Source organism: Geospiza fortis, unplaced genomic scaffold (assembly GCF_000277835.1).
Source record: "Geospiza fortis unplaced genomic scaffold, GeoFor_1.0 scaffold54, whole genome shotgun sequence".
NCBI lineage: Eukaryota > Metazoa > Chordata > Aves > Passeriformes > Thraupidae > Geospiza > Geospiza fortis.
Genome location: NW_005054301.1, coordinates 8365713 through 8387470, shown reverse-complemented (window position 1 = coordinate 8387470; position 21758 = coordinate 8365713). Strand labels below are relative to the sequence as shown.

The 21758-nt window shown below is 39.1% G+C and overlaps 1 protein-coding gene across 1 annotated transcript; it reads right to left on the bottom strand.

Moving 5' to 3' along the window:
* Positions 1-4779: 4779 nt before the first annotated feature.
* LOC102042608 lies at positions 4780-17309 on the bottom strand. Its single transcript, XM_031064684.1, has 8 exons — positions 17258-17309; positions 16013-16134; positions 14786-14924; positions 13848-13969; positions 12034-12144; positions 8779-8885; positions 7311-7401; positions 4780-6202 (listed from the first exon to the last, which is right to left on the bottom strand). Exons 1-8 carry the CDS (start codon positions 17307-17309, stop codon positions 6086-6088), a joined length of 861 nt encoding a protein of 286 aa, XP_030920544.1. The 3' UTR covers positions 4780-6085.
* Positions 17310-21758: the final 4449 nt, after the last annotated feature.

The window sequence follows — 21758 nt, the reverse complement described above, 5'->3', positions numbered from 1 at the left end:
CTCTGGTTTGGATGTTTTTGCTGATGACCTTTTGGGTTATTGCCCTGGCAAAAATGGAGAGCTGACAATGACCTACCAGTCACTGGTTCAGTCTTTCTAACATACACAAGTGGGAAAGAATCAGTGGAAATGTCCAAGATGCTCCTGTGTAGACCTCTGAGAGTGACACCCCTAGTGCATATGTGTAGCATAGTAAGTCAAGATTACTTGAGCTTACTAGCTCAAATAATTGTTTTCCCTAATTGCCACAGCTCCTAACTGAAATGTACTTACTATTCAAAATGCTTTCAAAATGACAAAGCTGATATACTTGTTTACTTACATTCTCAGCATGAACACCTTACACAGGGCTGAAAGAAAACATATAGGCATCTGTGATCTCTAGTAGAGAATACTGCTCCTCAGCATCCAACCTGAGTTAGTCAGCAAATGCTTCCACAACATCATGCTTAGTCTCATTTCAAGATGCTAAACCTGATGTTTTGTTAACTTTCTGTTTAGCTTACTATCAAAATTAGTAATTTTTTCTTTGTTAGTTTCTTTGTTCAAGCAGCTGGAAGCAGGCAGCTCCACCCAAATTCTTCATTACACCAGCGCCCTTAAAGTGTTTATCTGTGTGTCAGCTTGGTGCTTGTGTCTTAAATTGTTTTGCCAGGAAGCCATCAGTGATGTTCTGCTCCCCTCCCTTACCACCCCACCACCCCCTCAGTAAAATGTGTACTACTTATCTTATTAATGCCATTTTAAAAATAGAGATTATTTAACGGCTATGTATTTTCATGCTCTTTAAGTCCTTAAAAATACTGACTACAAAGAGTGCACTCAGCAATCCTACAGCAGACCACATGTGTGCAATTACCTCATTTACACAAACACAATAACCACACAAAATTCAATGCCCCATCTGGAAGATAGGAAATATTATTTCCTTTCTTCTACCTTTGTCTGTGTACATAGCTGACTCTCGAGGATAAGCAGAGTCTCACTATGTTGGTGGATATATACACACACATACACAATACATATGCTCACACAATACTGCAGATAATTGGGGCCTGACTTCTGTTGGGGCTGCTAGCAACTCTGGTAAATTACTGTACTGCAAATTTTGGCATGAAATCTCTTGCCAACTTTGCCCATCCTTGCTATTTCCAGCTCAGGCTGACAGTTTTGGCTGGCTGCCTTCCCTGCTTGCGTAAACCCCTGGAAGCACAGCTGCGCAAAGATTCAGAACCTTCTCTCTCCCCCCCCCGCCCCATAGGTGTTTGGTGGGGCTTGAGCCAGGTGATGGAAAGTAAGCCATCACAGCCACTTTCACAGAGAGAGGGGCAGGTCAGGAGAACCTGGACCTCTGATGCACTCTGTGATGAAGAATGGAACCTGTTTTCTTCTCCAGTCTCACCAAGTGGAAGGAGAGGAGTCTCCAGAGAAACATGAATGCAAAAATCCCCAAGACAGGGTCTCCAGGTAAAGTAGTACCACAACTGCCAGAGGAGCTGGGACATCACAGAAGTCACGCAGCAGAAAAAAAGGGGGGAAGCAAATACTTATTACAACTAATAGTGAACTTCTGGGTTTGGGGTTTTAATATCTCTTTCTTGGATGGGGAATGACTCCAGCATGTGTTCGCATAGAGAACTCCTACATTACAAGCTACAAGGGATACTGCAGGTGATCAGTTCTAACTAAGCCGTCGAGCATACTGCTACTTTGTTCCTGTTGGAAAAGACTCACCCCTAGGGTGACACAAACATGTCAATTTTTAAGATATACAAGCTGCACTGAGTTTCTGCAAAGGAATTTAAAAAACATGTGCACTTAAGCATGATGTTCCATTTCTCTTCCTTCCCCAAAACACTGTGCCACATTAATCTGCTCTCAAATAATGAATGTGTGGAAGTATAGAAATTTCCAGGAGCATTTAACATGCATTTGTTGGAAAAGCAGCACTGCCTTCTTCTCCCACTTATTTCTACAAATACAATTCCCTCTACTGCAGAGGGCTTGTGACAGCCCAAGGGCATATGAGAGGCCATTTGTTAAAATGCTGGCAAAGATTACTGGCATTGTGCATGTCAACTCCTGCTTTACCAAGGGCGGGCAGGGGGCAGCCAGAGCCTGGGTCTGTTGTGAGGCCTCAGAGATGAGATGGAGCAGGGTCTGCCCTTTTCACTGGAGTCCCCACCAGGAATTCCTGGAGAGTGCAAAGCAACCCCTTAAAAATGTTTCTGTCATTATTCCAGTGTGCAGCGAGTCCTAGAAGCTGTTCAGCTGAAGTTACTGATCATATTTTCTATTACTGTCTTCCAGTAACAGAGAAAACGTGCAGGCTGCAGCCACACTCAGGCACAGCTCCTGCTGCACCATGGCTGGTCCTGGCACCGGCAGCAGCGAGAGAGAAGACAGCTGAGAAGACACAAGAGACAGGAGAAACCTAGGAAAGAGAGGAGGATACAGATGGTGAGGAATGAAGGAGCTGGATTTGGTTTTTCTCAAGCTTGCTCCACTGTCAAGTTTTCCTAAGCATGGGCCATTAGCCCCATCCAGTATTGCTCACCGTGACAAAAGGCACATGGAAAATGGCACCCCTTTGAGAGCCAGGCTGTTCTCACTAGGCATTTGGTGATTTTTTGAAAACAGTCTCAAGTAAAGATATTTGCAACATGTCCTGTCTGCAAAGTGAATCAATCATTCTTATAGCTTGACATTTTTTTGTGCTACTACCATAGATAGAGTATTTTTTTTCCTTCTTTTACTATTACAGAGTACTTCTTTTACTACTAGTTCTTGATGGGTTCAAATTTCAGATGGCTCTTTCTGCAGAAATCAGGGTACTGCATGGGAAGTTATGCTACTGGGGAATAGCAGAGCTGCTTTCCACGTGTGACAGGAACTCCTGGCTATTATAAGTGCTGGAGATATTAATCTCCCTCATTAATTTTTTCTAACTCAGGCCTACAAAAGTGAATTTTTTTGATTTACAGTTGTTCAGTGTACTGCTGCTGCAGCAGGGGTTGGGACCTCTGTCAGGCCATACAGAGCTGTGTTTCACAGGCAGTGGCAGCACACACCAGCCCCAGAGCTGTGCAGGGCAGCGAGGGCTGGCAGCTTGTGGCAGCCACCGTGACATCTCTAGCAGCTGTCACAGGGCTGCCCTGCATGCAGGCCCACAAATCTGGGTGCCAGATACTCCCGTCTCCCTTCCTCCCAACACCAGGGGCCAGCTAACAGCAAGGGCAGTGTAAAAACAGAGCTCTCGGAAACAATTATTTATGCATTTTCAACACTGGACTGTGGTTAATCTGTGCTTCCTTTTCAATGCTGTCAGGTGAAGGAAAGAGCTAGAAAGTATCTCAGAGAGGTACTGGTATTATCTTTGCCTTTCAGGTTTTTTAAATTAGGTCACTTTACAAAGAAGAGCTCCACTGTTTAACATTTTTTATATGACAATCTCAAAGCAACCGATACTCAATTAATTCACAACTTCTGATTTTGGATTTGTTGTTCTCATTTTCACTGTAGACACCAAGGAAGAGAAAAGTTCAATCACTGGCCAAATACCAGTTCAGCAGCAGCAGAACTAAGAACAAGGACTCGACATGCTGAATATACTCTGGCAGCTTCCTCAAGCTGAAACAGCAAAACCTTAGTTGAGGCAATACACACACCCTTGGGAGGATTTCAGCTGATGTCTGAGGTCTTCTGAGCCTGCACAGGGAGGACTGATTTGTCCCCTTTCACATGAGGTTTTGCAAACTACAACACAATTTACCTTTGCTGCCCTTGTGTGTGGGAATGTGTAACAGGACTGAAAAGGGTGAGCTGGAAAAGAGACAATTACTACTTTGTTGATACACTAGTTGTTTCTAGCTCTTCAGTAGGTGAGTTAGGCAGCTCATAACATCCCAAAGAATGGCCCTGTGATCTCTGGCCCTATGAAGTCAAGTTAGGAAGAGGCTTCTAAAGGGACAGAGGAGATATATCTCTTAATATACGTTTGATAAAACCAAACTGAATTACCACCACCTCTTCTCAGCGAACGCATCAATGTGAGGGTTTTCACCGAGGACCCATCAAGGGCAGGAGAGGAAAAACACACATTTCAGCAGCATGAACTCACCTCTTGAGTTTCTCCTGATGTCTAAAAAAGACAGGGGGAGCTTCCCTTTTGCACCCTCTGCTGCATATGAGCTCCAGATGTGCGCATGCTATTTTCAGTCAGAGGATACAGATGTCATTAAATATGCTGGTGATCTGCTCCAGTCTATTGAAATTTTTTTAATCTGAGATCAACACCCAAAAAAAGTATTTGAAGACTCAGCATGAAGAGGAGAAACAACTGCAATGAAAGTTGTAGTTCCCATATTACTAAAACAAGGTGCAGGGCACAGATCATACTCCATACCATGAGCCCCAAGTCCTGACAATTGATTCAGGAGATCTTTCAGGACCTCTGGAAAAAGTAAAAAACATTCCAACATGGTGTTTTCTTCTCACATGGTAGTAGGGTTATGAAGTAGCTTTTTATGACCCATTCAGTTTTCCTTTTATAGCAGCCTACTTATATAGGCTCCAATTCAGTCACAGCTTCCACTGTACTGATTACTACAGTGCTCATTTCCTCATTCTGACCTGCGCATGCATTTCTTTTCTTTTTTATTCTCTCCTTATCAGATCTGTTAGCCTTGCATTACCCCTCCATGTTGTTGCTTAGCCTCTCCTGGGCTTCTTTTCTAGGTGCACTTGTCTCACTGACAACCAAGTAACCAATAAAATAAATGTTTTAAGAAAAGCTTTCCATCTTTTTACATTTTTAAACACATGAAGAATAGATTCAACACAGTATTTGAGCAGTGGTTCAGCATCACTCAAGTTAAAACATCCTCTGCCACTCTGAACAGGACATGAAAGTAAGACTTCTTAAAACTCACTATCCTTTCTACAGTCCCATTTATTTACAGAGTTGGTGAGTGCCTAAAGGCCACTGATCCTTTTTGCTTACAGCACATACTATCAAAGTCACGGACCTGTACATCATTTGAAGACTGAAATCCAATTTAATGTTTTCCCATTTACACTAGACATAAGTTGTGCAGCAAACTTTTTAACAATGCTTCTAAATTCACAACATGCTTAGTCCAAAACTCCTGAAGATAGTATTTTTGCACTTGGGATTGTTAATGTTTGCTAAAACCCAAAACATTCTTCAGCTGACTAAAAGCTTTACATCCTTAGAACGTAAAATCTAAATATAAATGTGGTGGGCGTATGTGGATCTTTTCTCTCTGAGGAGGCTCTGTTACGAATTTCCACTGTTTTACGCCACCACCAAGCCTCTGCTAAGCCATGACACCTGTTCAGAATTTTCAGCTTCTTAACCCCTTATTACACCTCCTACCATCCACAGAAGAAGTGCAGGAAAAGAGTTCCATCATCCTGGATTTGCTGTATTAATTCTCCATGGCTCCTCGGTGTCCTTCACTATTTTATATTAATACCCACCTTAAGGACAACTAACTAAACGGATGAACTTGCCTCCCTCATAACATACGCCTGTAGATAATCTGGTTATCAAGCAGAACCTGGAGAGAAAACCTAAAAATTCCACAGGAGGAACACCAAAGATAATGCTGTTAATAAATATTGTTACTGATAAGAAAAAATGCTTTATATCAAAATGAAACAGCACTACAGCTTTTATGTAACATTACGCTAAATGCATTCTTATCATCCACATCAATAAGGATTCACTGTTCTTAGGTTTGATGTATTTAGCAAATATTGGCAGTGCATAATACTACTGATGACCAAAAGTTCTTTTAGTGTTGCTATATAGATGCTGTTTTTAACATTTATGCAAAAAATAAACCATGAGGCTATCACCTAAATTAAAAGTCAAAATAGCCTGTTGAGACAAAATGCCTCAGTAAGAAAACCTGTTTCAAAAGACTCTTTTTAATTAAAAACCACATATATCACTCAAATTAACCACAGTATTAATTTTGACCTGATTTATTCACACAAATCAATCCAAGTTCATTTTAGGCCCAAAATATATAAGAATACTAGTAAATTTTTCCAGGCACTAGAGAATCTTGTATAAATGAATCTGTTCGAGCGCTTCTCTGTCAACATCCTTTTCCATATACACATCATAGTTCAGCTGCACCTCTTCAACCCATTGACTGAGCTGTACATCTGTCTGAAACAATGAAAGCAGATCCTTAAATCAACACCATGTTAAGAAACAGCAAGAGTTTCAAGGTTAAGGAGTTTCAACATTAAGAAGGCAAGACATAATATGAGAGATTAGTCATTCCAAATTATATGGCAATGATAAATTAATTTCTGGAAAAGCCATTTTAACTCAAATAGGACATAATAAAGATAACTTTAAAAATTATCTCAGTCAATAGTCTAGATATTTTGTTAGCATATTACAACCGCCTTTATGCATTTGTGTAAGCCTCAAGCATCCTAATTCAAAGGGTGACATTCTGACAGATGTGCTGAGGGAGCAGCTAATAGTATCATGGAAGAATCACAGGTATTTTCTTGTTTTACACACAGGTAGTATTGTATTAAGGCTACAAAGGGCTTCTCAGCTGCTCTGTGACTACAGCCTGCTCCAAGAAAAATTCAAATGACACCACTGCTGGTCTTGGGGCTGAAGATATATTTCACCCATCAGCATACAGGCAACAAATGATTCAATTTCTCTAAAACTAACTACTATTGTGAGAAAGTCACTTTACACATAACCTTGTCATGTCTGATCAGTGTTTTGTTTCCTAACTAAAGCTAGGCCACATAATTTGACCAGGTATCACACACAGATGACCGATGGCAGCACGGACAGAGGGCAGAGTGTGGCCCAGCATGGAGCATTCAACATCTCTGAAAGGGGCACTGTTGTTATGTTTGCTTCCTACTGCAATTTAAAGCCATGTAACTGATCCAAGATGCCTGATGGTAGTCACTTGGCTAGTTGGGAGACCACATCTCTCACTAATCCTTACTTCCAAAAGCTCATACTGCCATATTAATACACATGTTAATAGAATGATTCATGCAGCCTACTGAGAGAGGCTGAGATTTTCCTTTTCACAGAAGGACAATCTAAGTACAGGGAGATGTGCTGATGGTCAAGCTCAAAACAGAATCCTGAGTCTTCCACCTTCTAATCTCTGCACAAAATTACTTATCCTTCCTTACAGCAATACTGGCAAGCAGCTAACTTCAACTACAGAAATGCCACTTTAACAGAAAATAACAAAATGTGTCATCTGAAACAGGCCAAGGGAACTTACCTGGAGCTTTGAAAGTGATTCCTCAAGACTTGGAACTGTCACTAATAAGGACCCTCTTTTCCTTACATTACAAGCAATAAATTCCCAAGCTCTGAAACATATTTAAAGGCAGGTGAACAGTTTTTTGAGAAAAAAACACACACATTTGATATACAATGAATCTAACACTTGCAGTTTATTGGCCAATGGTAGTCTAAGCTTAAAGACTTGCAATATATGCTTATCAGTCATTATTAATATCAAAGCAAATGTATTTGCAGGAATAAAATCAAGCTTTGGATTAAAAACACAGGGAATATATGGTCTTACAATGTTAGATTTTGTAACTTCATCATTCTCATACATACATGCATATCATTTGGTATTGTCAAGACTTTCACTGTGAACAAGGATTAAACATTGACATTTGGCCCCTTTGGTTTGAAGAAAATCCAGTCCTGAAGTGCAGTCCTTTATTAAGCTTCACAACAAGCTTCTCTTTACATACATACTTCGTGTACAGTCGTGACAAAGTACTTCTCTTAAGACATCAGTAGTCAGAGTACTTAAATATAGCCCCCAGCATTCCCCTTTTTTTTTTTTGATTTTGCAAGTAAAATCATTTCTCGCAGCACAGCAATTCAGACTGAAAAGAATTTAATTTCCAGCATTCTTCAAATGTCATTTGTCTTCATGCTACTAATGCAACACTAAACCACTATTCCCAAGTTATGACAGAATCAAATGAATTCTCAGTCCTGTGTCCAGAAATATATCTCCTGGCATTTTGAAACACCCACTGTCCTCCACCCATCCACTCTGTGCCTGTCTGGTTGGTATTATCACCTGGTATCCAGGGCAGCAGGGCAAGCCTTAGCTGAAGCTGGTACAGAATGACAGACTTGGTTGGGACCAAGTGGAGACACACGTACTCCTTTTTTCTGACTGCCCATTCTAAACTTAGGATGATCAAGTTATTTACACTTTAAATGGATGCTACTGGCTTAGCAAAAGCTCATCTGTGAGTGCCTTGTACCTGAAAGAGAACCTTAGCCACATGTTTGTTTGCTACCACATCCTTACAAGCATCTATTAGCAGTATCATTCAGAACCATGCTTTGTAGTCTGTATACATTAAAGCTCTGACATCAGCCAGTCAGTGACTCTTACTTCTGAAGATTAAGCTTTATGCTGATACAGTAATCTCAGGTTCTTTAGCAGCAAGATACTATTTTAACCTATCAGTGCAAGGATCCAAGCCAAGGTTTGGGTAAGCAAAGCAGCCATGTTTAGTGGGTTTAACAATAAACAACTGCCAGAACACCTTAGTAGTTAAGTATAACAATTAGAAGTAGACAGTATGAAACAATTTCCTTATACAAATTATGTATATGCCTTCAAAAAGCACAACATTAAGGTTTTCCATTATTCACAAGGTTACACAGATATTGCCAAGGAAATAGGTAACTTGTTTGGACACAGAGCTTACCTGGCCTGTTCCTGTCTGTCAAGAAAATATTCAAAGACATTATTCATTACAACAACATCAGCCTTCTGCAGAAGTGAGGGCTGAGTACAGATGTCTGCATGAACCACCTGAAGGAGAGAAATTTCCCAAGGCATAAATTAAGAGACAAATACAGCCTTTGAGAAGTCATGAAGCCTGTCAGCCTAATACAGCAGCTGCTACCACCCTTTTGAACCAGTCACAAAAACAGGTATTTCACTGGCTTCATAGTACATAAAACTGACACAGACAACCATAATAACCTTTCAGGTTTTTTTAAATCAGATTTAACTCTTCTAATTAAGATACTCAATCCATTATGCTAAGTAAAATAAAGTACATCTGAAGTACATTTTGGTTTAGAACTGTGTGCCATAAAAGAGGAGATGGCTGTTATATTCAACTATATTTTATCACAAATGTCCAGTGATTTCAGGAAAGAAGTTAAGTTAGTTGAAGCTACTTTGAGGATAATAAAAGGCATCTCACAGAGTCAGTGGGTTACTGAAGGACCAACTAAACAGCTGCCTCTGCAGTCCGCACAAGAGGAGCTGTTTTGATTTCATCTACCTTCACCTACCAAAAAGGATATTAGCACATCATGTCATTTTTCAAAACAAGTGAGACAGGAGAATACGGATGCTCATTAACACTCTGATGTGTTTGATTTCCTCCTAAAGACAGAGAAATTTTATCAATCTGGCTCAATGATCCATGTGGGTCCTTTTCTACTCAAGATATTCTATTATTCTGCATCCAAATCTGATGAGAAATATAAACTGGAATATCTTTTGAAGGGATAAGTAGTAGTCAGCATGGATTCACTAAAGTCCTGCTTAAAAAATCTGATTGACTTCTGTAATGAACCAACTACCTGCACGGATGAGGGGAGATCAGTGGATTTTGTCTACTTTGACTTCAGCAAAGCTCTCAACTCTGTTTCTCACAACATCCTCACAGGGAAACTCAGGGTGTGAGGGCTGGATGAGTGGACAGTGAGGACTGAGAATTGACTGAATGGCAGATCCCAGAGGGTCATAAACAGTGGCACAGGGTCTAGTCAGAGGCCTGTCAGTACTGGTGTCCCCCAAGGCTCAGTACTGGGTCCAGTATTGTTTAATTTATCCACAAATGACTGGGATGAAGGGGAGATGCCTTCTCTGTAAGTTCACTGATGATACAAAGCTGGGAGGTGTGGCTGATACATGGAGGGATGGGCAGAGAGGATCCTCCTGAAATTCAGCAAAGGCAAATGCAGGGTCCTACACCTGGGGAAGAATAACCCCACGCACAGGATAGGATACCAATGGCAGTCCTAATATTTTAAACCACAATTCAGAAAGATGCTTAAACTACTGGAAAACTTTGAACGTATGTTGATGTTTCCTTGACCTGAATGATTGACTTAAGACTTGACCTAAAATTACTCTGCATTTAGGGAGTAGGTGACCATACTGACCAAAGTGACCTAAGCAACTCATTCTCCCCAAACATATCGTCATTCCTCTTGGGAACTCTGGGACCACATAAGCATGTCTGGATGCACCATGAGCCAGACTCAGATACTGCTCTACTCAAAACCCCAATATTGCTGGGTTTGGTTTCAGCTGAACCAGCTCTCTGATCTGCTTGGCTGTGTGCCAGCACAACAGAGGAGGCAGCAACTGATTTTAAAACTGCCCTGTCATCCAGTGGAATACACACCAAGCCTTTCATGACTACAGTCAATTTCTGAATTGAGATCTCAAGTTTCCTAAGATCTGTTGAACTGTTTACTTTCCTCCCAGTAGCTAAATGTTTCCTCAAATGGCAAAAGATGCTGAGCAACCTTCTATGTACTTTAACAAACCAAGTGTTGACCAAAGAAACACAAGGCTCACTCAGAGATTTAGCCACTAAAGATACCATTTCACTTTGCTATCCTTTAGGAACACATTCTAATAAAAATTCAGAATATCTTGAAAAAAACAATCTCTATTTAAGAAGAGTCTCTAAAACGTTCTTCAAACTTGTGCCATGAATTATGACCAGCATCTGGATTCTCACAATTTTTCAACCTGATACATACCTCTAGAGAGAATTCATTTGGGGGTGAAATAAAAATATAAGATTGAAATGTTCAAAGCAGTGTGATAACAGGAGTCACATGACTAAATTAGCATTTAATGAGACTGAAATAGCTAAGTCCTCCGGCAATGCTTTGAAAACCTATTATCTTATCTTTATGCTCCAAAATGAATACTTCAGCAGAATTACAAGGTGTGAAGAAAATACATAAAAGCTTATAATAAAAAATATACAGGGCTGAAAAGCTCCACTGAATTAACTTGACAGAGCTCCTAACTGTACTTTCAGTTTCATCACAGCAAAGTGTTATGAACATAAAACATACACAAAACCCAAAAGTTATGGATAAACTGTCAGCAACTGTGACTGAACTGAGCAACCCAATGCTACTGCTTACCCTGTGTTAAATGTTTATTATTTATTTCTAGGTTAAAATTGGGTTACCTTAATACCCAAGAAATTACCATACTCAGCAGTTTGTGTGACTCCATTCAAGAGCACATGCATACAACACAGGATTAAAGCCAGTATTCTACTCAGCATATTCTACTTACCAACTTTTGCTGGTAACAAAATCATGGGTCTGGTCCAGAAAGGATTTTTTTTCCTCTTTAAAATATTAGTAGCTATTCCCATAATGAAACTAGGGACGTGATTCCCATAATGATAGCACTTTCTTTGAAACCCATTTTGTTTGTGCAAGGTACATATACACTGACATTCTATGAAAGGAAATACAAATAATTCTAAGTCCTTTAGGTATCCTTAGATGCAAATTTGCAAATCCTACAAACATTTTTCTGCTAACAGAAGTGAATCACAGACATTTACTTTAGTGTTTGTGACAGAAATTCTTTATACACTCAGTTTCACAGAATTGAGTGGCAATGATGTCATTGATTTCACTGGGAGAACTGGCTAAGATTTATCTGTTTTGTGTGAGCCAGTGGGTAAGTCCAGTCAGGAAAAAGGCTAAGTGATTAATATTTTGACAATTTTCCTCTTCTTCTTTACTATAAGGTCTTTTTTTCCTAATGCAAAGCCTTTGTTTAGGATCAAAACAAGCAAAGGCAGAAACTTCTCAGAATGCCGATTTACCAGCCACTCACTTAAACCAGATACCTTGTACACAGTGGTTAAAAATACAAAAACTAAAACATATATTTTTACCTTTACTCTGTCAATGAACTCGTACTTTGTAATCATAATTTCTTGCAACTGGCAAAAGTCTGCATTCATTTCTACTCCATACAGCTGGGAAGCTGAGCTATAAAGATAACCCTACATTAGGAAAAGGAAATTTAGTAACCGTGATGCCTTTAAAACAAGTTCAAATTTTTCATTTAAAAAGAAGAGAATTAAATACGAGTTAAGATTAGAGAAATATTTTAAAATAGTAAGTTGAGAAATGTCTTTCAGTGCATGTGAAATATTTTTTAAAGCTAAGCTCCTGATTTGGCAATTCCTACTTAAGCCTCACAAATGTTAGTAAGAGATCCAAAATGACACATCAAAAAAACAAGAAAAGGAAAGCTCCAAGTTCACTCGAACTGCAAAACAGATGCAAAAATAGTCTAAGAAAGAAAAAAGGTGCACAAAACAAATTACGAAAATAGTGTGAAGGGAAAAGACTCTACATGTCATTTTTGTTTCTTGGGAGAATTGAAGAAGAAAATATCAAGAGAAAAGAACAAAAACATGAGACATAACAGAGTCAAAATGAGTGAAAATGGAGGACAATATACCAATAATATAGTGGTATAGTGGTCTTTGTCAGCTTCTCTAAGTTACTGCATTACTGACATTTTCAGATGCTTCATACAGGTATATACGCAAAAAAAAAAAAAGCTAAATTATGACTTAATATTAAGCCCAAAAAATAGTTCAGTTTTGGGCTAAGATTTGGGGAAGCTGTTGGAAATATTAGAGAAAAAAATTACAAATACTTGAGCGTACAGTGCCCTAACAAAGATACTGCTTTAAGTGCCACTGTTTCCATTGAGCACAATAATTACACTTTGCCAACAACAGCAAAGACAAACAATGCTGAAGATACAGAATATCTGAGATCCAGATGTATTACAACTTCATTTTTAAGGTTTTATGAAACCATTCTACTCAGAGAGTAGAAAAGCAACCTGTGAAGTCACCCCTCCTGCAAGGCAAGACCATATTACAAAGCAGAACTCTTTTTGTGAAAGAGTGCTTTGAAAGTATCTTCTACTATAATAATACAAGCATTTAAATACTTCAAAATAAAAATCAGCCTAGCTAAAGTGTTACCATTTAAGGACCCAATGCTGCAAATATTTACAAATGGGAGTAACTTTCCTCATTTGAGTGATCCCAAAATTAGATTATTCAAATGAGTAAAATCACATGCTCAAGTGTTTGCAAGATTGAGCCCTAAACACACATTGAGTTTTTTAAGAAAGTAGTAATGTGTGTTTTGCATTGCTGTTGGCCATATGTTGTACCAGCCATGCCAAAAGCAATCAAAATTGCACTCAAGTTTCTTGATGAAGTATTTTATGTGCATTTTAAAATGCAGAGCAGGACAATATGTTTTTGGAGACAAATTCATATCAAAGTCTTCCTTTGTATATTTTAACAGTTTATCAGCTTCATAAAGGAATTTAACATAACTTATCTATATATAGGCATGGTCAAGACATAAGAGGACAAACTCACTTTTGAAACAGACAGCAGGAACGAGCAAAAGAGCAGCATGTGTGACAGCAATATGCTACTCTGTTGGACAACAGACTTTTCCTCTCCATAAGCAAGACCATTTCTATTCCCTCTTGTGAGGGACAGAGGAAGAACTGAAATTGTAGTAAACAGCACCTTACAGTATTCAGAGTCAGATCAGAGGTGCCTCTCAGAATGACCCATCCAATATTGAGTAATGAGAGTAGGCAGTCAGAAAAGAGGGAAAATGTTTGTCACAGTAATAAAATATGAATTCCTGTGCTGGAAGTTACCGCAAATAGCACTGCACCAAGCCTGGAGCCAACGTCAACCACTACCTTTCCTGTCAGGTCAGGCAGTACATGGTGATAAAGAAACTTCAGTTCCATGAGGGAAAAGGAATGCGAAATAAACTCTGGGAAATAAGAACAGAACAAAGGTGTTGGGTGGGCAGTACTAACTACTGTGTAATTAACCATTGAAATAGTAACCTGAAATATTATCTTCACTGAAAACTTGTGTGGTTTCTTGCCTGCACTAGGGCAGGGTTTGCAGATCAGAGGTAATCAGCCAAGCAGCCTGTCCCAAGTCTGAGGATTCCTTGCCTTACATGGAGAATTTTGAAATCCTTCATGAAACTGAATTACCTTTTTCTGCACAGTATGTTAAAGAATACAATGCGACGTATCTTGGAACTGTTTAACTGAAAAAGGAAACATAGTAAACACAATTTGTGCAAAACTTTTTGTGGGTAGACATATTAACAGCTTTAATTTCTACTCCAAAGTTTTAATGAATGGAATGTTCTCCATATTCCTTCAATGGCTGTGCTCTACTGGCAACAGCACTCATCTGTACCACACCACACACAAGCTTTAAGACAGATGGTGCTTTTTACTGCTCTTCAGCATGTGAGAGGAGACCCAGGCTACCACATGGACTCTACAGTATTGTCTTCGTCTTGCATCTTCCTCTCCAGTGGTACATAGCCTGCCTCTAACCTGCCCAGTTTTTGTGGGCAACAACTGTCACTCATACACTGCAAATTAATTCAACTTACATGTGTAGGAGGCTCCTTCCACTGGTTATGGGAAATAATTCTGGCCTGTATATTGCAGCAGTATGGACGAAGTCCCCCATCAGCTGGATGTTGTCATGTCCAGCTGAGTCACTGCACAAACCAGTTTAGTTAAACTCAGTTTGCTTTTCATGTTCCCGAAAGAACACTTACCTAAAGATGCAGTTTTGTATGAGCCACACTCTGTGCAGTAGCTCCTACTCATTTTCCCCTCCTCACACAATGAATCAACAACATCATCATCATAAAGGAATGCATCAACATGAATCATGGGCAGTGGATGCTGGTGTATCTGAGAAGAGGAACAAAACCTTAGAAAGGCACAACCAAATCTCTTAACTTCAGTTACACTGTCACATGTTAACTGTCCCACCATCCTACCTTTCCCAAAATCCCCAAGATCCATGCTTTTCCCTATGCAACAATTACAAAAAAAAAAAAAAATTAAACTACAGAAATCCTGCAAGTAAACTGAGTTATCAAATTCCACTGAGATAACCAGTAAGTGGTAGTCGACAAACAAAAGCAAGCTGGTTTTGATATCTGAGTAGGGAGCCCTATGTGAATTTTTCGTCTTTAGTGCTTGCTTGGCTATAGAGAACATACAGGGCAAAGGAAGCTTTTTCTCCTCTTTTAATGAGGAGAATGTAATTTAAATTTAGCAGAAAGGTCAATTCTGCTTCTAAGCCTCAATTGACTGTTTCCATCATTGTGCCTTATGCCTCAATCTAGAAACACCCCTAATTAACATGGGTGTCACTTTCAATCAAAAGTATACCAGTTGGGATGCTTGCCCTCTCATCATTTCAAGGGGCATAATCTTCATCCTCCTACTCATCTTTCCTCCCTTTTCCAGGCTTGCTGCATGTGGCCAATCCACTTCTCCCACTGAAGAGCCACACATCACTTTTCTGGGAAATGCATTAACTTGCCTTGCATACTGACAAGTCAAATAGGAAAGGTGCACTCTCCTCCCACACGACTCACAGCCTACCTGTTTCTGAGCCATGAGAATCTGAAAAGAGCTGGATATCATGTCTGGGCTGCCCACATTATGGCAACAGTAAAACACCGGCCCTGTGTTCCTGCTGTCTTTAAGGGGGCTGTTAGAGTCTATTATGGAGCTAGCACTGAAGAATCACTGTGACAGGTGCCATACCACACAGAATGAAAGCTATCCCAAACAACATATGATCAAAGTATTAAAAACTGTGAAGCAACTTTCTTGGAGTCATGCAAAGATTGAGCAACAGACCTGAGAACCAAACTGAGATTTCCTATACTTCAATCCATGTTCATTTTGTATTATAAACTACTGCTAAAATGCTATCAGGATAAATGATGAGGTTCAGTAAAATCAGACCATAACAATTAGCTTACTTTCTGAACAGCCTGATGTTCTGAAGTGAACATTGCCTCGATGGGTAAACGATTCCGCAAATCTTCAGCGATATTTCTGAGCACAACATCATTGTTACTCACCACAAGCTCATCAAAGTCATCTATAAATCAAGACAAACAAAAACCCCTGAACAATCATATGCAGATCATGTGGACTAAGCGATGACCAGTACAATACAGTTGCAAGACATAAACAACACCAGATGGATAAGGTTTTTATTCACATGCATTTTTCAGCCTTTGTTAGCTTTTCCAGCCAATGACTGATTTGGATTGTAATAACTTTGCCACGTAAAATAAATGCACTGCTTTTCTGAGATCTCAAATTATTTTCATATTTATAAATTTATAACTCACATATGATGGTCTGGGCTGCCACCAAAGTGATATTGCTTCAGTTTAAGATATAAAAAACATCAAAGATGTTTTTGAACTATTGGAGAAATTACAAAACTCAATAGTTGCCTGAATGCAGGCTTTTTTTTAATACAAGTTTCTTTTTATATGTATGATCTGTCTAATAAACGTACAAAAAAATTGGGGATAATGCACAGTTCAACAGTTCAACTCACAATACATTTTACATCACCTAAACTACCAAAATATTTCAAATGGGAAGGAAAATAGGAATAAATGTAAACCAATACATTTTTGCAAAGCCACAGAGTAAATTTTTGCTATTTTTCCAGGATATTCCTGCATTACTTTAGTTCATTTTTAAAAAGACATCTAGAAAAAAGATTCAGAAGGAAACCATGTGAAGACACTAATCCTTTTTTCTTCCAAGGCTCAATCAATAGTAAAGTGTCATTACTTCTTCAAACTGCTCTTAAAAATGACTGTTAATGCTGAGGACTCTAAAATCACCCTTAGCTATCCCAGCGCTTGACTACCCTTAATATTAGAAAGGAAAACCCTTCTTAATGACTGATTTTGATGTCCTCTGCCACTACTTAGTATTTTCTGCCCCACTCACAATGGAAATAGCAAACTTTGTTCCTTTCTATTATACAGTAACTGTCTACTTCCATGAAGACTCACCACGCGTCACATCAGTCTCCTTTCCAAGAAAAACCAAGATTTGCCTACCCAGACCGTTCCTGGTTTTTTTTTTTCTTTCCTAGTGTGTGAGGATTCTCAACACTTCCCTTTAGATCTCCTGGACTCTCATCCTTTCTGACCTGCAGTATTGAGAACTCCAGCTAAAGGTTTACTTGCTCTTACCAGAGTTTTCACAGCTTGCAGCCAACGTCCTGCTTATATCCCCCAATTTCATGTTAAGGGTATGATGTTCCTAACTGGCATTCAGCACAAGATCTGCTGTATGCCTGCACTCTGCTCTTTTCTTGTTACGTTTTCCTCAAAAGAAGGACTAGATGAAATTCCTTTTTGTCTGGATATCTCGCTGCTTGAAGGATGTCGAATTGGTTCTAAACAAAGGCACATCTCAGGTCAAAACTACAAACCTGTAAAAGACAACCACCACCACCAAAAAGCAACCACTAATCTAATCCTGAAAAAATACACCAAACCCATCTATTGAGTCTTGTCTAAAAATAAACAAGTATGTATGGCCCCTCTTCTCCACCCCTTCTGGTTTGCTTCTTGTTTTATTTAGACCGCCAACATGTTGGGCAGTGACTGTGCTTTTGTACATGTACAGCCATCACTCACAAAAATAAAATCTGACAGCTTTTACAGGTGTTTTAAAAAAAGGCAATGTTCGTTAGCACTGTTGTTCCAGGTGGGAACATTAAAACAGAAAAGCCTGATGGAAAACGGGTTCAAAATAAATCTACAGAATACACTACAAGTTTCTCTATGCCAATACATTTAATCTTTCCTGTGGATCACAGGAAATGCTAGAAAGAGTGAAAAATTTTAAGGGTAGTATAGGAATCAGAAACCTGCAAACCTTTAAACTATGAAATGCTTCTGACATGGTTTTTGCTTAAGCACTGTAGTGAGAACAATACGATGAAAGAAAGCATCATTCATTGGTGCAAAAGGCTCTCTTCTTTAGACTGCAAATGTAAATGGTTCTTTCAACACATCTGAAAATGGACCCAAACAGATAACCCTGAATCCCCTGTAGTAAGCAGCAGAAACTTTAAATTATTGGTATTCCCCTAAAATATATTTCATTTATAATTTATTAAACATGCAGTAGTAATGCTCCAAAGGCCTGGTGGACCATTATCATTGGTAGTTGTTATACTTCAGAAAGGCAATTCACTGCTCCAAAGTGTTCACAGTTCGGTTCTCCGGAACTTCAGCTCCTAAAGAGATGCACACTTTGCAGCAAGCAGCACAGACAGAGGCAGCAGCTGCAACAGCAGCAACACCAACACAACAGGTGCAATGCAGCAGCTCCAGCTTGTCAGCATTTTAATTTGAAACCTCTAATGAGCACCCATCCTGTTAAACTCACAGCCCATCCAACAATTTGCAGATTTGTTATGAACTTCTCAGAAGCACAGTGATCTTTCCAACCAGCTCAGGGAAGATTTCTATGGATGTGACACAGCACAGAAGTAAATCCAGATATTATGGGAAGGGAAGGTGGGCAAATCTAACCATAGCTTAAATGTGACCATCAGCACCACAACATGCCCTCAGAGTGCCAAGGCACCAGTTTGCTGAGGTGGATAACCTCTGAAGGAGCAAGGGGAAAAGTCATGCTGCAGACAGAACAAGAGAGTAGAAAGCTGATATTAGCAGCTGAACAGATCAGTGCCTGTGGGCAATAAGCCTCTACATCTGGCACTTGCTTTAAAACAATACTATTACTATGCAAGAGAGCTCATCCAGCTGTTATAGTGCCTGTTAAGAGTATCAAATTCATATACAGCATTTAATGAAATGCAGGAAGTGTTCCTAGACCACCAGGCCAGCCACATCACACTGCAAATACAGAACTTCAGCTCTCCTCCTCCCAGATCTAGTGCGTCAATACAACCTGCTCCCTCATGCCCTGGGTGACCTTTCCTGGCCAACATTAGGGATGGAGAGCTCTCCAGACCATTCAGTGTTCTGGCTCCACAGAACAGAAACACACACCTTCAGTGGGCCACAGGCAGCACATCCATCTTCCTCTAACCCAGAATATCCCTTCCCTGCCCTGAGTTCAATCTGTGCAGTACCTGGCACAACGCTGACCACCTTGCATAGGGCCCCCTGATCTCTCAGTGTGACACACACGAGATCTTGCATGCTCTGTACAAAACAAGTCCTAAGGACAACACATAGGCAGTTCAAAGAAAAAACTGCTGAAACATTGACCCTGAAAAATAAATGACAAATGGAAGTGCTCCTTTCTAACTAGCAGTTAATACTCTAAAGCACAATAAGCAGGAACAAAAAAAGGAGAAGGAGATCTGAACAGACTTCATCCAAGATGACAAAATGGCAGCTATAGCAGAAGCTGTGTGTGCAACACTCCACACATGTGTGTATAGTCTGTGACTGAACTCTGACACGGAGAGTCAGGACTCCTTCCTGTCAAAGCAAGAAACAGCAACAGCTACCACAATAACTCATTTACTTTTGCAGTATGTAAATATTTGTAGATTGCCATCAAGTAGGGAACACCAGTGCCAAATATGAAAATATGCATCTCTGCCGGTACAGTTTTATCAACTCCACCCTCGCGTTTAACAAATTGTTCACTCTTGAGAATCTCAGTATTGCCTTAAAAGGAATCTTCAAAGAAGAAACAAAAATAGAAAAGTGTTTTATATATCATTTTAGTACCTGTTACATACATGAAATGTATGCAACATGAAACTGAGAGTGCGCAAGCCAACTTGTGTTCATCGAACAGACAACTAACCAGGAAAGAAACGTACAATTCATGAAACACTGCAAGATGAATCACAATCATTTGTTTATGGAGGAAGTCTGAGTGTGTAGTGTTTGTATTTTACTTCAAAAACCGGTTCCACTGGATTTACTCAACATGCATTTATAAAATTTAATTAACACGTTGCAAAAAGCCTCATTATCACCCTAGTGTTAGTCAGCCTTTCTACAGAAGCTAAGAAAACATCACAAAGCCTCACACCAGATAGAGAGCACCACTACACCAATATCTGAACACCGCAGCACTGCAAAATACAGGATTGAAGATAAGCAATGTGTGATTTCCAAATGACAACAGAAGATTACATGTCACTGAAGGAAAGAAGAGAATGTAGCAAAGGCAACCATAGCAGCAAGCACCCTAAGGTCTTCTAGATATATACTCCGACTCACAGAAGAGAAAAGCAAATATTAACAGCTGTGTAACTTAAAACAAGGTTGATTTAGTCATTCAGCATGTTTTAATAATACTGGAGAACCAAGTCCAGGAAGAAGCACCACATCCCTAAAACTTTAGTATTGCCCTTTTTGGCTAAATCATTTGAGAAGCAATATGTGACCTCAGTATACCAAGTACCTCAGGAACTCTAAATATTATTTCTGTCCCAAAGTATACATAGTTATTGGTAGAAAGTAATTGGCTTTTTCCAACAGAAATATAACCAGAGTTCATTTTATTAGTTTAAGTATTTTACACTGGTTAATTGAAGTTAAATTTTAAACAAGGTAAGTCTCATACTGTTTCACAATCCCTAGTTACCCCCACCATTATTACGTTTCAATGACTAACAACTTAGAAGTATTTGGTATTCTTCTTGAGACCTCTCTCACACCAGTATCACTTGTCACAACAAAAGAAATTAATGCCAATTCCCACAGTTGATGATTCATCCAATTACAGGTAACATCCCATTTCAGTTTATCAAACAGAACAGTGGAAAAGATTTTTGGTATGGTATCATTTCAACAAATAAATGTTCATGTGAAAATGCAATGCTATTTTTATCTCTTCTGAAAGGATATTTCAGTTGAATAAATCACTTCTACAAATTTGGATATGAAGCCTTGTACTAAATTACTTTTTCACACAAACACAAAACCACATACTATACTTGTCACATTGCAGAAACCCACATTTTCATCCTTTTTAAAGATACTCATTCCACTTTAGTTTCATCTGCAGACTGAAAGGAAACATTTAAACAATCAAGTTTTTTCTTATCCTGTTTCCTCTTCTTGTCTTGTGAAAATTATCATCTTTACCTAGCAGGTCAGAGAACATGCTAATTTCTAGATAATAAAGTACATGATAGAAAATGCTGGACACACTTGGTCTGCTCCTAAGAGTACGATGAGAAGTTTCTTCTCTGTATGCAGAACACTGTACTAAAGCAGCACATCCTCCATAATCAGTTAGGTTGACTTTATCAGATACTCTTCCCTCACTGCCTGTTAAAAGCCTGAATTTACAGCACTGACTGCCCTCAACTTTCAAGTCACAAGACTAAATTGTACTCCAACCTCTTAAAAAGCTGGTTTGCTCCCAGTACAAGTGAATCCATAAAAAAAAATTGTACTAAATTATACGTTGTTTATACTTAAATTAGAAGATTTGCAATGAGTATTATTCAATTACTATTTTGAGTGATACTCTTGATATTGAATATTTTTAGTAGGAACAATCAACAATTCAGACCAGTATATCACCTTGAAATCTTAGCTTAATATTTTCTCAGGAAATGCATAGATTGAAAACGGTTTGTAGAGTGTTTTATTACATTGTTACATGAACTGAAAAAAATTTAGAAGTTTAGAAAAAAATTTAGAACTGAAAAAAATTTAGAAGTTAGTATCACAACAGTAA